Source organism: Oreochromis aureus, linkage group 5 (genome assembly GCF_013358895.1).
Source record: "Oreochromis aureus strain Israel breed Guangdong linkage group 5, ZZ_aureus, whole genome shotgun sequence".
NCBI classification, from domain to species: Eukaryota; Metazoa; Chordata; class Actinopteri; order Cichliformes; family Cichlidae; genus Oreochromis; species Oreochromis aureus.
The window spans coordinates 42,005,161-42,025,040 of NC_052946.1; the positions used below are offsets into that span (position 1 = coordinate 42,005,161).

At 42.6% G+C, this 19,880-nt stretch overlaps 2 protein-coding genes across 2 annotated transcripts; both read left to right on the forward strand.

Annotated features, from left to right (window-relative positions):
- Positions 1-8,751: 8,751 nt before the first annotated feature.
- On the forward strand, positions 8,752-11,866 carry cnbpb (CCHC-type zinc finger, nucleic acid binding protein b). The gene is made up of 6 exons (XM_031742142.2): positions 8,752-8,831; positions 8,927-9,043; positions 9,230-9,295; positions 9,365-9,563; positions 9,637-10,364; positions 11,771-11,866. Exons 1-5 carry the CDS (start codon positions 8,783-8,785, stop codon positions 9,752-9,754), a joined length of 549 nt encoding a protein of 182 aa, XP_031598002.1. The 5' UTR covers positions 8,752-8,782; the 3' UTR covers positions 9,755-10,364; positions 11,771-11,866.
- Positions 11,803-19,169, forward strand: isy1 (ISY1 splicing factor homolog). Its single transcript, XM_039612180.1, has 11 exons — positions 11,803-11,935; positions 12,964-12,986; positions 13,129-13,180; positions 13,576-13,641; positions 13,727-13,769; positions 13,856-13,968; positions 15,301-15,418; positions 15,495-15,617; positions 15,794-15,906; positions 16,740-16,829; positions 18,991-19,169. The coding sequence occupies exons 1-11, from the start codon at positions 11,933-11,935 to the stop codon at positions 19,096-19,098; spliced, it is 852 nt and encodes a 283-aa protein (XP_039468114.1). The 5' UTR covers positions 11,803-11,932; the 3' UTR covers positions 19,099-19,169.
- The last annotated feature ends 711 nt before the right edge of the window (positions 19,170-19,880 follow it).

The following is a 19,880-nucleotide window of genomic DNA, read 5'->3' on the forward strand; positions in this document are numbered from 1 at the left end:
TATGTGAGTTCCAGGTGGAGGCTGACCATTGGTGGAGGACTGGGAGAGGCCGGCTATAAATGAGGACCCTTCTCAACTGGCACACCCTCCGCCTACTTCCTGTTCCCAACGAACTGTGCATGTGGCTGCGTGTGAATTTGTATTCTGGAAGCTTTTGCCGTGTTGTAAATAGTTTGTTGTAAATAGATGTAAATAGTTGTCAATATTTAATTTTACTCGGTAGCTGTAGGGGTGTGAAGCCATTTTTCTTTGGGAACCTTTTCTCCTGTTTTTGGTTAGGGAGGCAGGTAAGACACCTGTAATTTTCTTTTGGGGTTTTCTGTGAAGGTAAGCCAGCTGCATTTCTTTTCTAGAGTTTTTGGTTTGTTGTTTTGGCCATGCTCACCCTGACGCCCGCTACCTTTTGGGCCTTAGTAAACTGACTGGCTGTTGTGAAATCCGTGGCAGTTGTCTTTTTGGTTCGTCTTCCTTGAGAGCAGGGAGTGTGGGGGCAGTTCTCCTTATTTTTATTTTCCTTATGTTGCACGCCGGGTTTCCCTGGGCTGGGGTGTAACATACTGTTACAGCAAGAGATGTGGACTACTGGTGCCCCACACAACAACTCAATGTCCACTATGTGAAGGAGCCAAACACATGCCTTCTCCTCTCGTTAACGGAGATAAACTGCTGCCATATTTGTTTTACATCTATACTGTCCAGTCACTCCTGGTGGACATGGCATACAGCAGCATTGTTTAATCTCATTGGAGTCACTGTTGACCTTAGCCATGTTTTTAGTCTTCTGAGAGCACTGAAGCTTCTTTCAGCCTCAGTACTTGCGTTTTATCCTCAGATTAAAATTATTATTCTGTGCTTGATGTGCCTCACCTTTTGCCCTGGCTCTTCCCCTCTGACTGCACTAGGACATATTGCCACCTGATAAAATAACACATTGATTGGTGCCATATAAAAAGTGAGACATGTCAATTCAGCTTCTTTGTCAAATATACACTAATGAATCAATTTACATCAGCAGCCTAACAATTGTCATGATAATAAATACTAGTTAATCTATAGCACCAAATCATCAGTCAGTCACCTGTGACCTCGCCTCTCCACCTCTGTCCAAGCTACAACATGGCAGAGCTGCCTCTGTCAGCTGATAAATAACAGTGAGACATTCCAAATACATGCAGTCACACATGTGCTTCAAATACAGTAATGAACCATCAAGTTATCATCCAATGGTTCTTCTGTCCCCTGACAAATAGGACATACATGACAATAAGAATAAAATGTGCAGCTGCTTCAGTGTTTCTGTCAATTTATGCAGATCTTGACTCATCAGTAATGTTTGTAGGGTGAGTGCATTTTTAAAACAATTTGTGCAAACTGCACTACAAGGTGAAATATTTGCAAAATCATGACTACCTCATGATATTTTGTCTCAAAAATCAACCCTATGAATATGTCCGTACCATTAGGATGAAATTATTGTGTCACCAACATTTTAACGTTAGACATGTAATTTTAACAGCCTCTGTAAACTAATATCCTGGCTTGCTCGAGGCTGCCGTTTTCTCTGACAGTTTCAATCAAAATTAGAAATGCTGCTCTGAGACTGAGAGAACTAATAGTGCTGCATGTTGTGCATTTAGTTTCCAACACACGTTATTCATGGTTACATACAATTTTAGAGTGATGTGGGCCAAAGCCTAGCATAGCCTGTAACATTATGAAGACGGACACATTTTATGAGTGAGCTTGACTTTAAGTGACTTAAAGGTTTCTTTGAAAAATACTTTCTTATATCAGGTTCTTCCTTTTTGCTGCCATCCTCCTCTCCTCCTTGCAGGTCCGCGCAGCGCAGGCTTGCCGCTGCTAAAACTAAACAGAGCTCCCTGAAAGGCACAGCCAATCACATTGGCCATATTTGTCACATGAGGTAGGACTCCAGTAGAGAACGTAATTTAACTCTTTCTGCACCGCTACGTGAATGGGACGTTGACGGATCGTTTTTTTCTTTCTATCGGGTTTGTTTTTCTTTACTCGAAGAGATCAAATTATTGGTGGGGACAATTCAATAATTGCTGGATATTGGTGGGGACATGTCCCTTCCGTCCATGCCAAATCTACGCCCTTGCCTGAGACAGTCAGAACCTGTCCTCACCTGTCTTCTTGTGGTCCCCTATCTGTCCGCATTAAAAGCAGTTCTACAGCTTCCACAGGTGTCTCACATGAGGGTGTCAGAGTGAATCTGATGGGACCCTGCTGCTCCATTCAATTCAGTTTATGTATATGACACGAAATCACAACAACAGTGGCCCCAAGGCTCTTTGTGTTGTAAGGTAAAGACCCTACAATAATACAACAGAGACAATCATTTGACCCTTATGAGCAAGTTTGAAGCCTAATGTTAAAAATGGAGACGGTACTACAACTTCATTAAGATAAGATGGGGCCTGATTATTTAAGACCTTGTATGTGAGGAGCAGGATTTTGAATTCTGGATTTAACGGGAAGCCAATGAAGGGAAGCCAAAACAGGAGAAATCTGCTCTCTCTTTCTAGTCCCTGTCAGGACTCTTGCTGCAGCATTTTGGATCAGCTGAAGGCTTTTCAGGGAGTTTTTAGGACATCCTGATAATAATGAATTACAGTAGTCCAGCCTGGAAGTAATGAATGCATGAACTAGTTTTTCAGCGTCAATCTGAGACAGGATATTTCTAATTTTAGAGATGTTGCACAAATGGAAGAAAGCAGTCTTACATATTTGTTTAATATGTGCATTGAAGGACATGTCCTGGTCAAAAATGACTCCAAGGTTCCTCACAGCATTACTGGAGGCCAAGGTAATGCCATCCAGAGTAAGAATCTGCTTAGATACCATATTTCTAAGATTTTCAGGGCCGAGTACAATAACCTCAGTTTGATCTGAATTAAGAAGCAGAAAGTTAGCGGCCATCCAGGTCTTTATGTCTTTAAGACATTCCTGCAGTTTAACTAATTGGTGTGTGTTACCTGGCTTCATGGATAGATAGAGCTGCGTGTCATCTGCATAGCAGTGAAAATGTATGCTATGTCTTCTAATGATGCTGCCTAAGGGAAGCATGTATAATGTAAACAGAATTGGTCCTAGCACTGAACCCTGTGGAACACCATAATTGACCTTAGTGTTAATGCGTAAACAGGCATTCACACTATTGAGTTCCTGTTTCTCTTTATTCTTTATTATTCTAGTTGCTTCCGTACGTTTTTCGCCGTGGAACTAGTCCCACAGTTTTTATCTGATTTTCGCCGTTCAAATCTTAAAAAATTCTGCTATTTCTGCTATGTCTTTTGGTGCTCATATCTTCTATACTTTTTGAGATATTGAATTTTTTTTGCAATATTTTTGCCCATTGAAATGAATGGAACACATTATCAATGTGGTCTCTTATTTCTGCTCACCGGGCTGAGCTGTGGTTTAGCTCAGTTAGATGAGCAGCCGTTCTCAGACTTGGAGGCCCGGGTTCAAATCCCGCTTATGGCAACATTTTTTTCAGTTAACAGTTAAACTTTGTTTTACTCTTTTTAACAGAAATTTTATGTTCTTTATTCCTTTTCAGCACATATCTCAGCTTTTTAGCTGTTTTAAGCAGAAATCTGTTTTCAGCAGAAATTCTGCTGATTCACCTCTTTTCAGCGCAACCTTCTGCTTCTTTACCTCTTTTCTGCAGAAATTCTGCTGATTCAACTCTTTTCAGCAGAATTTTCAGCTTCTTTGCCTGTTTTCAGCGGAATTTTCAGTTTTTCACCTCTGTTCTGCACAAAGTTCAGCTTATTCAACTGTTTTCAGTAAAATTTTCAACTTCTACACATGTTTTCGGTTAACTGAAAGCCAGTTTGGCTCAGTGAGCTGAGTAGGCGTTCTCAGAGTGGGAGGCTTGGATTCAAATCCTGCTTATGGCAAAAAAAATTTTAGTGAATGCTTTGACTTTTTAAACTCTTTTCAACGCAAATTTTAGCTTCTTCACCTCTTCTCAGCAGAATTTTCAGTTTTTCACCTCTTTTCTGCAGAAATTTCAGATTTTTCAGCTGTTTTCAGCACAAACTTCAGCTTCTTCAGCGCTTGTCAGCAGATTGTTCTCCTTTTTCTGCTTTTTTCCCATTCCACTGCGAGGCATTCACACAGCATGCCCTCAAAGGCATCCACACTATTGAGTTCCTGTTTCTCTTTAAACTTTATTCTTCAAGTTGCTCCCCCGTTTTTTGGCACTTAACTACTCCCTCAGTTTTCAGCCGATTTTCTCCATTCAAACTCTAAACTGTTCTGCTATTTCTGCTAATGCCAGCTATATCTTTTGGTGTTTATTACTATTATACTTTTTAAAATATTACACTTTTTTCCTTTTTTTTGTCCCATTGAAATGAATGGAAAACTTCCACAATTCTGCTAAAACTTGCTTGTTTTTCAAACTTAACTACTTTCTCATACTTTCACCTAGAAACTCCATTCAAACTTTAAAATGTTCTCAAATTATTGGGCTATTCCTGTATGATTCAGCTTTTTCAGACCTTCTACCGTTTTAATCTTATCCCTCTTTAAGTTTTCAGTTGCAAAATTGTGATTTTTCAGAAAATACATGCGTTGCTATGGTTGCTATTCAATTAACTCAGAGTGAGCGCCGGTCCGTTCTGAATTTTCTCTTCATGTCTAAACAACTTCTTGCTACTCGCTCAATTTCCACTCAACCCCCACAAATTATACATCAAAACGTAGGTATTTTTGCTGGCTTTCAGAAATTGTCACTATCACTGTTGTGGAAGTTACAGATTTTTATCAAATCGCCTCAGAGCAACACAAAGTCTTAAAACTCTCCATAGAAAGTCAATGGAGAGTCTGTTCAAAATCAGCGCTGGGACTCTCTAATGAGAGGCATTTTCAAATCGTCATATCTCCTTAACGAAACAAAGTTGAGACATGACGCTTGTGCCAATATATCTTCAGACACCCCTGATGCTCACAATTCAAGAATTTTTTTCTCACCTATTACCGTTTGGCCATGAATTACATTTGTTTGAGGGTAGGAAATTCGTGCCTTGCTCAGATCTCTTCAGATTTCAAACTCTGGAAATGAGGCACTTTTTTCTCTCGTCAGATCTTTTTGATGGATTTCCACAGAGACCTGAAAATTCCCATGACTGTTCACCAAAGCCTGCTGTTTCTTATGGTGAAAGAATGATTTTGATGCTCCATATAGATTTAGAGTTACAAAACGTTGTTTGAGGGCAAGTCAAGGCAGTTTTGCTTCGCCTCTACTCAGTTACAGTGTATTACAAGTCATATATCTTCAATGATTTATATTTTATCTCTGAATTAAGAAGACCTGCAGATTCCCCCGTCTCTTCTGAACAAAACGGTGTCAGAATGAGCATTCTAGCCCCTACAGTTAGGAAATTATGGCCATTTGTTCGAGGGGAATCCTGAATGTGAGAAATACACTACAGAAAACTCATACCTCTCTCTGTGTCTGTGTGTGTAAGGGCTGATTACACCAGGTGCAGCTAATTTAACTGACCTAGATATACCAAGCCCAGACTCTTAACAGCCACTGCTCCCTTTAGGCTCTGTGTATGTGTATGTTTGTGTGTGTGTATCAATATTTCTCTCATGTTAAAGTATTACTCCTCCATAATAGTATTTGTGCTAAATCAAAGTACTTCTACTACATCTTAGTACTTCTGCTGAATCATAGTATTTTTGCCAAATCATGGTATTTGTGCCAAAGCATAGTATTTCCACAAAATAACAGTATTTCTGCTGTTATATTATTACTGCTCACAGTATTTCTGCCAAATCACAATATAACTGCAAAAAAAAGGTTTTTGAGCCAAATCATAGTGTTTGTACTAAATCCTAGTAATTCTGCTCAATGATAGAATTTCTGCTATGCTGTAGTGCTTTTTGCTAGATTATAGAATTTCTGCTAAGTCAAAGTATTTCATGTAAATCACAGTATTTCTACCAAGTCCCAGTGTTTCTGCCAAATCATAAATCATAAATAATTTTAACAAAGCAAAGTTAAGACGAGAGGCTTGTGCCAATTCATCTTCAGACACTGCTGACACTCATGGTTGGAGCAGTTTTTACAGTCATCTTACTGTTGAGCCATAAATTACGTTTGTTTGAGGGGTGGAAATCTGTCCTCCTCTCAGTTTTCAAACTCTGAAAATGAAGCCGTTTCTTCTCTCGTCATATCTCCGCGACGGAGGTACAAAGAGCAATGAAAATCGCAGTCAAAGTACACCAAAGTCCGCTGATTCACCCAGTACAAGAATTATGCTTCTATCCCACCTAGTTTTTGAGTTACACGATGTTTTGTAACTCCAAAAAACGGTGTCTTTCGCCTCTTACCGTGATCTATTTCTGACTGCTCATCAATCTTTTTTCCAGCCGCCCGCCCCCTTTCCAGGTGGCGCAATTGGTAATGACACGGGTCTGCAGCTCAAAGGTCGTGGGTTCAATTCCACCTTCGTCCACATGTTTTTTTTCACTACAAATTTATACATTATCACAGACCTGTAATTTATATTGCTAATTTATTACAATTCTGAAAAGTTTTATGATTTTAGCAGTTTGTCTAATATGGACCTCAGATTCTTGTTAACGCTCCATGGCAGAAATACATACAAGTACACAGCCTGATGAAGCAGACAGAAGCAGTACCTCTGATTGCAGAAAGTATTACTCCTCCATAATAGTATTTCTAAGTAGTAGAAGTACTTCTACTACATCTTAGTACTTCTGCTCAATCATAGTATTTTTGCCAAATCATGGTTTTTGTGCCAAACATAACATTTCTGTTATGTTATAGTATTACTAATAAGTGGAGGAATTTCTGTCATGTTATAGTATATGTGCTGATTACAGTATATCTGCCAAATCATAGTATTTATGCCAAATTACAGTATTTCTGCCAAAAAGCAGAAATAGTACCTTTTAGCAGAAATTTCGGTCAAAAGATATTAGTTATGTTAAAACATAGTATTTCTGCTAAATCATAGTATTTCTGCCAAATCAGAGTATTTGTACTAAATCATAGTACTTGTGCCTATTCATAGTATTTGTACCCACTCATAGTATTTCTGCCATATCATCATATTTGTGCCAAATCATGGTATTTGTGCCAAATTAGAGCATTTGTGCCCAATTAAAATTTCTGTTATGTTATAGTATATCTGCTGAATATAGTATGTGTGCCAAATCATAGTATTTATAGCAAATCATTGTATTTGTGCTAAAACATAGTATTTCTGCCACATTATAGTATTTGTGTAAAACCAGAATGTCTGCAAAATCATTATATATCTGTGATGTTATAGTATTACTACTAATGCATAGTATTTCTGCAAAATCATAGTATTTTTGCAGAAACATAGTACTTCTGGTAAATCATAATATTTCTACTAAATCATATTATTTGTTTCAAATCATAGCATTCGAACCAAATCATAGTATTTGTGCCAAAACACTGTATTTGTACAAAGTCATAATATTTCTTCTAAATCATAGTATTTCAATCAAATCTCAGTAGTTGTGCTAAAATGCAGTATTATTGCCAAATCATAGTATTTGTACCCAAACATATCAGTTCAACTTATTTAACTCTTCTCAACAGCCCAACACCTCTTCTTCACCCCGTTTCAGCAGAATTGTGAGTTTTTTCACCCCTTTTCAGCACAAATCCCAGATTTTTCAGGTGTTTTCAACAGAAATCTCTTTTTTAGCAGACATTCTGCTGATTCACCTATTTTAAGCAAAATTTTCAGCCTTTCACCTCTTATCAATACAAATCTCAGTATCTTCTGCTCATTTCAGAAGGAACCTTTTCACCTCTTTTCAGTACAAATTTGAACTTCTGTACCCCTTTTAAGCAGAGTTTTGCCTTTTCACCTCTTGTCAGCAAAAGATTCTGCTTCTTCACTTGTTTTCAGCATAATTTTTCAGTTTCTTTACTGCCATACAATTTTTGCAGCTTTTCATCTTTTTCAGTCATTTTCAGCAGACAGCTTCAGCGTTCCGGCATCCACACAGCATTTTTGCAGGAAATGCAAATTTTCTAGTGGGATATTATGGTCAACAGTATCGAACGCAGCACTGAGGTCTAGCAGGACAAGCACAGAGATGAGTCCACTGTCAGAGGCCATAAGAAGATCATTTGTAACCTTCACTAAAGCTGTTTCTGTGCTGTGATGAGCTCTGAAACCTGACTGAAACGCTTCAAATAAGCCATTCCTCTGCAGATGATCTGTTAGCTGTTTGACAACTACTCTTTCAAGGATTTTTGATATGAAAGGAAGGTTGGAGGTTGGCCTATAATTAGCTAAGACAGCTGGGTCTAGAGATGCTTTTTAAGTAAAGGTTTAACTACAGCCAGCTTGAAGGCCTGTGGTACAGTAGGAAGAGTTCTAAACAAATGTTTGTCGTCCTCCAGAAAATCTTATGTACGCTAAAGGGCGTTGCAACTTCTTATCTGGTGCGCTTCTTTTATTTTGACAGCGAATGCGCACCTGCGGACCACTTATGTGCACCCCTGATTATGAGTCATTTTTTTTCTCTAATGCTTAAAATGTTATTCATGAAGTCATTACTAGTTAACGTAAAACAGTCCTGGAATTAAATCCTTAATCTAGTTACAGCACTTTCAGAAAAATATCTACTGTGTTCAACTCTATTCCTCACTGCTGTGTAATCAATTAATGTAAACTCTACCTGTGTGGGTGGGGCCAGGACTGAGGAGAATTCATCTCAGGTGTTCCTGATGTGTTTTTCCTTTTCCTCCGTGGTTTTTATTCTGCACCTTCATGAAGGTAAAGTTTCACATCTGAATCTCCTGTCTGTGGTTCCATCTGTCTGTGGTTGTGTCTGTGATTCTGTCTGTTGTCGTCTTCGTCTGTGGTTCCAGCCGTGGTCGTGGCGATGAGCAGTAACGAGTGCTTCGGTTGCGGCCACTCAGGCCACTGGGTGAAGAACTGTCCGAGTGGCGGCCGAGGGCGAGGGAAAGGTCGCGGCAGAGGCAAAGGTGACACCCACCATCAAACCTCCATGAGTTTATTTTAAAGTTTATTAAAAACCATGTAGTTTTTACAGAGGTCGCCATGGAGATGTGGAAACCTGTTTCCATTTTCAGCTTCTGCAGAGGTGCTGTTCTTGTGAACAGCTGACCATGTGACACACCCGGCAGTTCACACCTGTCGTATCGTTGCAGACCTGTTCTGTTACCGATGTGGCGAACTCGGGCACGTGGCCAGAGACTGCGAGCGCACAGAGGATGGTGAGGACACACGCTTACAGATCACAACAGTTTAAAGACAGGTGAGCACAGGTGTGATCTCTCCTGCAGCCTGCTACAACTGCGGCAGAGAAGATCACATCTCCAGAGACTGCAAGGAGCCCAAGAAGGAGCGCGAGCAGCTGTGCTACAACTGCGGCAAGGCCGGTCACATGGCGCGCAATTGTAACCACGCCCACGAGCAAAAGTGCTACTCCTGCGGCAGCTTCGGACACATTCAGAAGTGCTGTGAGAAGGTCAAGTGCTACAGGTAAACTAATACTAAAGCTGAGCATGAAAACACAGGTGAACGGTCCAGTGTAACCTGTCCGTGTGCCCTGCAGGTGCGGGGAGATCGGCCATGTTGCGGTGCACTGCAGCAAGGCATCCGAGTTGAACTGTTATAACTATGGGAAGTCAGGTCACCTGGCGAAAGAGTGCACCATCGAAGCCACTGCCTAGCTGGCCTCTGACCCCTGACCCCACGCTCCCAAACCTCTTCTTTAATCTCTCTTCATGCACTCTGATCTTCCTCTTGTCATTGGTCCAGAGGCCTGTTGGTCAGCCTCGTAACAGCAAGTCAGAGCAGACGGAGGGGGGAGGAGAGGGCGGACTATAAAAAACCCTTTTTTCTTCTGTGTTTTAGTTTGGTAGCTGTGTTACGATGTACAGAGCTTTTTTAGACCTGAGAAGAGTGATGTATGAAGGCCAAATTAGGCCCCTCCCCTCTGCCCTTTGGCTGGGCCTAACAGAGCGATGGAAGTTTGTGTCTTGCCAACTTCATTTTTGTCTTTGGACTAAATAAAATGATTGGCCCCGCCTCCAGCAATCATCCAATAGTATCGCAGGATTAACACCTCACGACCATCTCCCGATCATCAATCATATGGTCGCAAGAAAATCAAACCTGTCGGCTGTCGTGAGGGTGTCACTGCAGCCTCTCACACTGCGCACGCGCAAACACAGAAATGAAAGTGAAAAGACGGAGCAGTGCGGCAGTGCAGCGTGTGATCTGGACAAGCGATGGAGGCACAACTTGTTGAACTTTGGCTCATCCGAGCCTTTTCGATGTGTATGGGCTCAAAATGTGGTCATAAATATTTTGTACTTGTAAATCAGTTTTGTATGTGTAAAAAGAATTTGTGTGTGTGTAAAAAAGATTTGTATGTGTAAAAAGAATTTGTGTGTGCGTAAAAAAGATTTGTGTGTGGACTTAGCCAAAAAAAACACCTGCAAGTTACAAGTACGAATTTTGACCCTAGTTTTCTTCCTTTCATCTGATTGGTCAATGTCATGTCAATCACAAATGTAACAATCCAATCAGAGAACAGATGGGTTTGGCTGTCGGAGGGGCGCTTTTTTGAACTGCAGGTCCTCGAAGGGTAATACAGTTTGAAGCTGGAGGATCTCTATATAAATATCCGATAGCAGCTAGGTCCGCTAACTTTCAGCAGCTGTTGAAAGGATAAAGTTGTGGTATGTCAGTGGTTAGAAATACCATTATTACTTTAGGATTAGTTTAACACAAAGTCAGGGCTGACCCGGGACCATTGCTGTGAGTCACAGTGCGCAGCATAAAGGTCCTTTCACAGCACAGCATGTGCTGCTAATGCTAACTGCTAACTAAAAGCCAAGGATCCAGAATTTGTTGCGCTGCCTGCTGAGCTCTGTGGGTTTTTGCAGCAGCTCTACCTGTACTAGATGCACCTGCTCCTTGTCGTTTCTATCTCTGACTTTATGTCCTCTACAAGAGTTTGTTTTTTTGCTAGTTCTTTAGATGTTCAATAAAAACATGTATGCTAATTCATAACGAAGAAAGCTTTGTAGTGAAGACTGTCATTTCCAAAACACTGCCCCCCCCTCCCCTGCGGTCTGCAGCGCTGTTGAAAAGGCTGTGGAAGTCCCTGTATTAAGCACGTAAACCTGTGACACAAAAATCACCAAACTCAGACGACCACAGACTGTTTTCCTTCGTGGTGATGAAGGAAAACGCTGGGTTGGCATGTAAAAGGGCATTTATTCCCTTCGAGGACCTTCAAATCTTTTTTACGCACACACAAATTCTTTTTACACATACAAAACTGATTTACAAGTACAAAATATTTATGACCACATTTTGAGCCGATAGCGCTGTGTTTGTTCAGAGTCACACTCTGTGTACACTTATGTCTGCAGTTTGATTTTGTTACATACGAACACACTGATAGCAGCAGTGCTGTCACGTGTGTGAAGACAGAGGACCAATATGTGTTTGCTTGGTCGTTCACTGAAAGGCTTCAGTTTCGTCTTCTTATACAATATTTGACATTTAAAACAACAAACAAGACATTTTAGGAAATACTTGTGGGCGTTTCCTTGTTTGATTGTTTGGTAGCACTTGAACGCTAAAGTGACCGCCCAATCAGATCTCACACAGATCATGTAAGTTTGAGAGCTCAGCGTGCAACAGTTCTTATTTTATTTTACATGTCGTTGTAGGGGGGCCGCTCGTCCTGCAGGGGGCAGTAGTGCAGACATAAACCCGGATGCAGTGGTGGTGGAGCCGGTGACGTGTTTCCTGTTAGTGTGCGTGCTGTGTTCGTGTGTGTTTGGATGGTTTCTGCTCGGTTGTTGGATTAACGGCTAAACTCCGCAGCAGACATGGTGAGAATCAGCATTTTAATCTGTTATGTTCACTGACATCACAGCCGCGTGCACGTTAATTAATATTCATTATTAATCAGTGATCAGGAAGCGCTCGGCAGGGCTCAGCGGGCTCTGTGAGGAACCACTCCTCCGACTCCAAACCGTGTTAAAACACTCTGAGTTAAAATGGCAAATTTTTTTATGGAGACTGGTGGAGCTGCTGAAACATGGAGACGACTGAGCAACCAGAGCAGACCGCGATCAACTGGTGTATCGATCAGCTGGCTGTATTGAACATTAATGCTCAACTTGATTAAACTGCTGATTTTTTGAATGGAGTCTGGTGGGAGCATCAGTCTGGCTCTTGCCCAGGTGTCATCCTTGCTTGGATAACACCTCCAGGCCCAGCTGCAGGCCAACAAGGAGGGGTTCAGAGGAGGTTCTTGGTGACCTCACGTGTTATTGGTTACCATGACATTGCCTCCTCTTTGAGCTCCATGTTGTTAAATATCCCAATTCTTTTATCTTTGGGCTGAAGGAAGAACAACATTCGGTGTATAAATGCTCAATCAACAATCTCTTTATTCCATACAATTCTCGTTATTCCATACAACACTTTGAGCATAAACGTCCAGGCGGGAGATGTGGACAGGAGGGTGTCCGCCAGATCTCGAAGTGTCTGACCGTTTCTCACATTCTTAAAGCTTCAGCCCCCATCCAAAGTCATAAAACCTAAACATCCACATTCTTTCTCTCTCAGTGAACCTAAGTTACCACCTTGGCTTCCTGTTCAGTATGTTTTGTTCTTTCTAATCAGAAAAGGAAGGCCATGATTCTACACAAACAGCATTTCTTATAACTCAGCAGTATAATGCATCATAAAACAGTGTAATGATTTCACAATCTTTAATCCAAGGCATAATGTGGCCTATAGCCATATAATGATTCAACAATTCTTTGATTAGAAGTAGAGGTTGCATAAGATAGTATAATAATCTCACAACATGTTTCCAGATGTTTCTCACTCTCATCTTCTCTCTGTGCAGGCGAGGAATGCTGAGAAGGCCATGTAAGTACTTCCTGTCAGAGATGTGCTGTATGACCCCCCCCGGTCCTCCTCTTCCTGTCCTCCTCTTCCTGTCCTCCTCTTCCTGTCCTCCACTTCCTGTCTTCCTCCACCGGTAAATGTGTCCCTCTGCTTTGTCTGTCAGGACGGCCCTGGCTCGGTTCAGACAGGCTCAGCTGGAGGAAGGAAAAGTCAAGGTGAGTTTCAAGGTTCAAAGCGTTTATTTTCATGTGTACAAAGAAAAGCTTTTCTCTGAACAATGAAATTATTTCTCTGCTGTCCACAGAAGCCGGTTAATATGTACAGATAGAACAACAACAGATAATATACATGTGCAAAAATTATTACTGTTAAAATAGGTCAGCTGTTCAAGAGTCTGAACCTCCGTCCTGAGGGCAGAAGTGTGAACAGTCCGTGTTGGAGGTGTGTGGGGTCTCCTCTGGACTTTGTGATGGTAGATGCTCTGCAGAGAGGGCAGCGGGGTCCTGATGATCTTCTCCGCAGTTGTTATCACTCTCTGCAGGCGTTTACGGTCCATAGCAGTAGTGCTGCCGTCAGATAAACACCTGTCTCCCTGATCTCTCACCTGTAGGAAAGAAGACCCTTTCTGGCCTCAGAGTGCAGTGAACTTCCTAAAGCTGAAAAATGGAGACGACAGGTAGTCACACTGCAGCACTAGTATCAGTAGTGGTGATGGTACCTGCAGTCAGGTGTGCTGAGTGTGTCCTGTGTGCCTGTTTCAGATTATCAGTGAAATCTCGAAGAAAGTCGCTCAGATCCAGAACGGTGAGTCCAAGTCTCTTACTCACCTGTGTCTCACCTGTGTCTCACCTGCGTCTTACCTGCATCTCACCTACGTCTCACCTGTGCAGCTGGTCTGGGTGAGTTCAGGATTCGGGATCTGAACGATGAGATCAACAAGCTGCTGAGAGAGAAAGGTCACTGGGAGGTCCGCATCAAAGAGCTCGGAGGACCCGACTATGCAGTAAGAGACATACACAGGAGTACACGGCAGTATGCAGAAGTACACGTTTAATCGGAGCCATCAAAGGGTCCGATTAATAGAACTGTAACTGTCGGGGGAAATCTCCCAAATAGAAGGCTGCCAAAGTAAAACAGAGACACAGTGAGACAATATAATCAATCACATGTACATGGGTGAACGTCTCGAGAGAGAGTCACACCAGTACACTTCTTTATTGCAGGTTATATAGGCATGTAGGTTACTCAACAGGGCGGAGGCAGTCTCCGCCTGTTCTCAGAATATAGATTGCAAATGCATATCTTGCTAAAGAATGTAGATTGCTTAACAGGCAAATTCATATCTTGCTAAAACGTTCAGTTCATACTTAGACTAAACATCTGCTTAAGTGGAACTTTCCGTTCCTCTTTACACAGAAACTTGTCTTCACAGGCATTTGATAAGCATAGGCAAGGCTTCATGTTTACCAGGGTGAATCGTCATTCAGAGTTTACACAATCACAAGCAAAGCATATTTGAATAATAAACAAAATCTTTTCACAGTAACCATAGTAACCACTGATTTAAAGCCTGCTGTGATGAGTCATGTGACTTTGAATGTTGTAATCTGTGTAACATCGTGCTGAGAGACTTTTGTCAAATCCTGACTTGATATTGATAATCCCGACTTCTTGATGCATTCTCAATCATCCAGGAAAGTAAATCTCCAAAAGTTGAATCTGTTCATCTGGACGTAGCGTTTTGTGGGAGAAACGTTTCGTCACTCATCCAAGTGACTTCTTCAGTCTCAGCTGACTGCAGGTTTCCCCAAACCTTATAAACAGTACATTTGCATAATGACTGAAACCAGCCCACTGAGGGAACAATGGGCTGTGAGGTCAGTTCCTTAATCATAATTATGCAAATTCCCATGACCATTGATCAACAATCACTGACCAAAACCCACTGATCAAAGAACACTGATCAATGGCCATGAGTCCCATTCACAGAGAGTTGGGGAATGGCTGCAATCACAGCATTGTAAGATGGCGAAAGATGTACCCTTAGGCCCCCTCCTCGATTCAGAGATGGTCTTTCCCTTTTCACGTAACGTGAAAAGGGAAAGGGAAATAATGGGAAATAATGACTGGTTTCAGTCATTATGCAAATGTCCTGTTTATAAGGTTTGGGGAAACCTGCAGTCAGCTGAGACTGAAGAAGTCACTTGGATGAGTGACGAAACGTTTCTCCCACAAAACGCTACGTCCAGATGAACAGAATCAACTTTTGGAGATAATCCCGACTTATTTATTGATCGGTGCGATCGAAGCAGCTGACCGCGTGTTTGTGTCGCAGCGCATTGGGCCAAGGATGTTGGACCACGAGGGGAAGGAGGTGCCCGGAAACCGCGGCTATAAATACTTCGGAGCGGCCAGAGACCTGCCGGGAGTCCGGGAACTGTTCGAGAAGGAGCGTACGTATTCGCATCACTTCCTGTTTGATGTCACACTGTCACACCATCGGTCCTCACCAAGTATGCGATTTCCCAGCTGCCCCAGCGCCGAGGAAGACGAGGGGGGAACTGATGAAGGATGTGGATGCAGAGTATTACGGCTACAGAGACGAAGACGACGGCGTCCTGCTTCCTCTGGAGGCGCAGTACGAGAAACAAGGTTCATAATTCACAGATTATAAAACAATCAAGAGAATATGTGAAAATCCTGGATGATGGAATTATTGGATTATAGTTCAGCAGATATGGAGCTTCTGTTCATGTGTGTGACACTTCAGGTAACCTCACCTGTGTGTGTGTGTGTGTGTGTGTGTGTGTGTGTGCGTGTGTGTGTAGCTGTGCTGGAGGCGGTCCAGAGGTGGAAAACAGAGAGAGAGTCTCGAGTGTCTGGAGAGAAACAGCAGGAGGAGGAAGAGGAGGAGAGCATCTACACCGTCCACAACGAAGAGGTGAACTGTCTCTTTACCTGCTCAGCCAATCAGCTTCTGTCAGCTAACCTCAGCACACCTGAGAGTGGTTCACTCGTAGAAACACACCATCTGGTCTGAACGTGCGACTCTGATGTCGCCGATGAAGCTTCACAGGTCTGGACATATAATCCAGATAAAATGATCCGGGTTTTCCTTCCATGGATCATGTAATCCAGATCACTTTTGTCCCGGTCCTTTATAAAGAACTGAATAGGATCATTTTAATCCGGGTACAGGTTTAAGGATAAATCCAGATTATCAGTACTTGTACTGGGGTGAGATCGTCACGAAATGCGATAAGTTTGATGTTAACAGCTGGATTATTGCATTAGCCATGTTTACCTCGCCTGCTTTATCATGATACAAGTACGAGCTGAAGACACTGAAACATTTTTCAAACGCTGAGGTAGACGTCATCCAGGTGAGGAAGTCCCAGAAGGTTGACTCTGTTCATCGTTTTCAGTGAAACGTTTCAGTGTCAGCTGGTCTTTGATCAGTGGTTATGATAATTTGCATATTAATGATGATGAAACTGACCTCACAGCCCGTTGTTAGTCAGTGCTGCTTGTTCATAGGGTTAGAAACCTGCAGACAGCTGAGACTGAAGAAGTCACATGATGATGATGTTTCAGTGAAACATCATCATCAACGAGATATGGGTTATTTACAGAAACATGGTGGACGTTTTGAGGGTGTCCTGAAATCATCAAAGTTAAATATGTTTAGAGAAGAGAAAAATAAAGACTGATTTACTGACACACACACACATCAGAGACAGGAGATATGCAAACAATCTTTTTTGATCTCTGCAGCCTGATGATGAGGGGAACCAGGAGGAGCAGGAGGGAGAGGATGGAGGACTCTCCTTCATCGCACACGTACCTGTTCCATCTCAGAAAGAGGTGAGACACACAAACACGTTTTCCTGCAACGTGAGGACCGTCACTGCCAAGGATGAAGCCTGATTCTAACCAGAGCCTTGAAAGCAGCTCTGGACTCATACTGTGTCCCACTTCATTTAGTTGTCCAACCTATATAGAGCCAACAACATGGCCTACCTGAGTGGGCGTCACCTGTGCAGGTGGTGTTATATTTATATTTCCCAGGAGGTGCAGGTCAGGCTACCATGCAGGGTTTCAGAGTTTGATCTGTTCAATTCAGTTTTATTTATACAGCGCCAAATCACAACAACAGTCGCCTCAAGGTGCTTTATATTGTAAGGTAGACCCTACAGTAATACAGGGTGGGCCATTTATATGGATACACCGTAATAACATGGGAATGGTTGGTGATATTAAAGTCCTGTTTGTGGCACATTAGTATATGTGAGGGGGCAAACTCCTCAAGATGGGTGGTGACCATGGTGGCCATTTAGAAGTCGGCCATCTTGGATACAACTTTTGTTTTTTCAATAGGAAGAGGGCCATGTGACACATCAAACTTATTGGTAATGTCACAAGAGAAACAATGGTGTGCTTGGTTTCAACGTAACTTTATTCTTTCATGAGTTATTTACAAGTTTCTGACCACTTATAAAATGTGTTCAATGTGCTGCCCATTGTGTTGGATTGTCAATGCAACCCTCTTCTCCCACTCTTCACACACTGATAGCAACACCGCAGGAGAAATGCCAGCACAGGCATCCAGTATCTGTAGTTTCAGGTGCTGCACATCTCGTATCTTCACACCATAGACAATTGCCTTCAGATGACCCCAAAGATAAAAGTCTAAGGGGGTCAGATCGGGAGATCTTGGGGGCCATTCAACCTACCCACGACGACCAATCCACTTTCCAGGAAACTGTTCATCTAGGAATGCTCAGACCTGGCACCCATAATGTGGTGGTGCACCATCTTGCTGGAAAAACTCAGGGAACGTGCCAGCTTCAGTGCATAAAGAGGGAAACACATCATCATGTAGCAATTTCAAATATCCAGTGGCCTTGAGGTTTCCATTGATGAAGAATGGACCCACTATCGTTGTACCCCATATACCACACCAAACCATCACTTTTGTTGTTCCAACAGTCTTGGAGGGATCCATCCAATGTGGGTTAGTGTCAGACCAATAGCGGTGGTTTTGTTTGTTAACTTCACCATTCACATAAAAGTTTGCCTCATCACTGAACAAAATCTTCTGCGTGAACTGAGGGTCCTGTTCCAATTTTTGTTTTGCCCATTCTGCAAATTCTGTGCGCTGATCTGGGTCATCCTCGTTGAGATGCTGCAGTAGCTGGAGTTTGTCGTGAACCAGTTTCACGAAACTTAGCAAACTGCTTGCTAACTGTAGCATGGGAGATGGGTGGTCTCGTAGGGTGTCTTGCATTGAAATCTGCTGCAATGACCCGGTTACTGCGTTCACCAGATATCAACACAATTTCGATCCGCTCCTCACGTGTTAACCTCTTCGACATGTCAATGGCTGTGAACAAAGAGAAACTTGTAAATAACTCATGAAAGAATAAAGTTACGTTGAAACCAAGCACACCATTGTTTTTCTTGTGACATTACCAATAAGTTTGATGTGTCCCATGGCCCTCTTCCTATTGAAAAAAACAAAAGTTGTATCCAAGATGGCCGACTTCTAAATGACCACCATCATGGTCACCACCCATCTCGAGGAGTTTGCCCCCTCACATATACTAATGTGCCACAAACAGGACTTTACTATCACCAACCATTCCCATTTTATTACGGTGTATCCATATAAATGGTCCCCCTGTAGATACAGAGAAAAACCCAACAATCATATGACCCCCTATGAGCAAGCACTTTGGCGACAGTGGGAAGGAAAAACTCCCTTTAACAGGAAGAAACCTCCGGCAGAACCAGGCTCAGGGGAGGCGGGGCCATCTGCTGTGACCGGTTGGGGTGAGAGAAGGAAGACAGGATAAAGACATGCTGTGGAAGAGAGACAGAGATTAATAACAGATATGATTCGATGCAGAGAGGTCTATTAACACATAGTGAGTGAAGAAGAAACACCCAGTGCATCATGGGAATCCTCCAGAATGGCCTAGTGATGGTACGTAATTCAGGGGTAACCTGTCTGTCTGTCTCTCAGGTGGAGGAGGCTTTGGTCAGGAGGAAGAAGATGGAGTTGCTGCAGCGTTACGCCAGCGAGACTCTTCAGGCTCAGAGTCAGGAGGCCCGAGCTCTGCTGGGGCTCTGACCCATCTGTCTGCTGCTGTAAATAAAGGCGTGTTTTTGTACCTTTTCTTAATAAAAACTTTCTGCTCTTCAGTTTCTTCTCGTCTACTTTTCTTGCTTATACTGAACCTCAGGTCTGCCCCCTGCTGGACAGTGAAGTGAACATATTTCATTGAGGGGGAAAAAAATGTTGCTGACAAATGTAGGTTTAAAATTCCACAGAGAAAATAAACGAAGCTCATCAGCCAGTATGCAGGGTTGGCGTAACATTACCACAGCAGCCGGTCATGCCGACATGACGACAGTTTTATTGGTAGAAGCAGTAGCGGTTTTTGATACGGGCGACACGGGCGGTTGCCCGGGGGCGGCATCACGGGCATCGGCAAAAAAAAAAAAAAAAATTGCTCGTACTCATGCTGCCCCGACATCATGCCAGCGCATATTGGGAATGTCGTAGGCACCGATCGGTTTTCTATCGCCCATTTGCTGGGAGTAAGGGCGCCCTCCGTTTGCGAGGTGCGCCTGCTGCTTGCGGCACAGGGAGGAACGGGCGGGGCGGCGGGGGATTCTCTGGGTGGCTGGAGCAGCATCTAATAACCAACTCGCAAAATAAAACAAAATAAAAACAAACCAACAACACGAAAACACCAGACATCATGATACAGACTTATAATTTGCACCGATGTTTTTTCGAAATTCTATAGGCGAAAAGTGAGCGTGAGAGCCCTCGGTGCGCCTGCTTGCTGCTGAAGTCAAAGTAAACTTTATTGTCATCTCTGCTACATACAGTCCAGTATATAGAGA

Bases quoted from the DNA above. Each gene is read 5' to 3' on its own strand.
- cnbpb (XM_031742142.2), top strand. From the start codon at position 8,783: ATGTGTTTTTCCTTTTCCTCCGTGGTTTTTATTCTGCACCTTCATGAA. The intron at 8,832-8,926 runs GTAAAGTTTCAC...CTGTGGTTCCAG, and splicing joins TATTCTGCACCTTCATGAAG to CCGTGGTCGTGGCGATGAGC. The intron at 9,564-9,636 runs GTAAACTAATAC...TGTGCCCTGCAG, and splicing joins GAGAAGGTCAAGTGCTACAG to GTGCGGGGAGATCGGCCATG.
- isy1 (XM_039612180.1), top strand. The intron at 13,181-13,575 runs GTGAGTTTCAAG...TCTCACCTGTAG, and splicing joins TGGAGGAAGGAAAAGTCAAG to GAAAGAAGACCCTTTCTGGC. The intron at 15,618-15,793 runs GTTCATAATTCA...GTGTGTGTGTAG, and splicing joins GGCGCAGTACGAGAAACAAG to CTGTGCTGGAGGCGGTCCAG.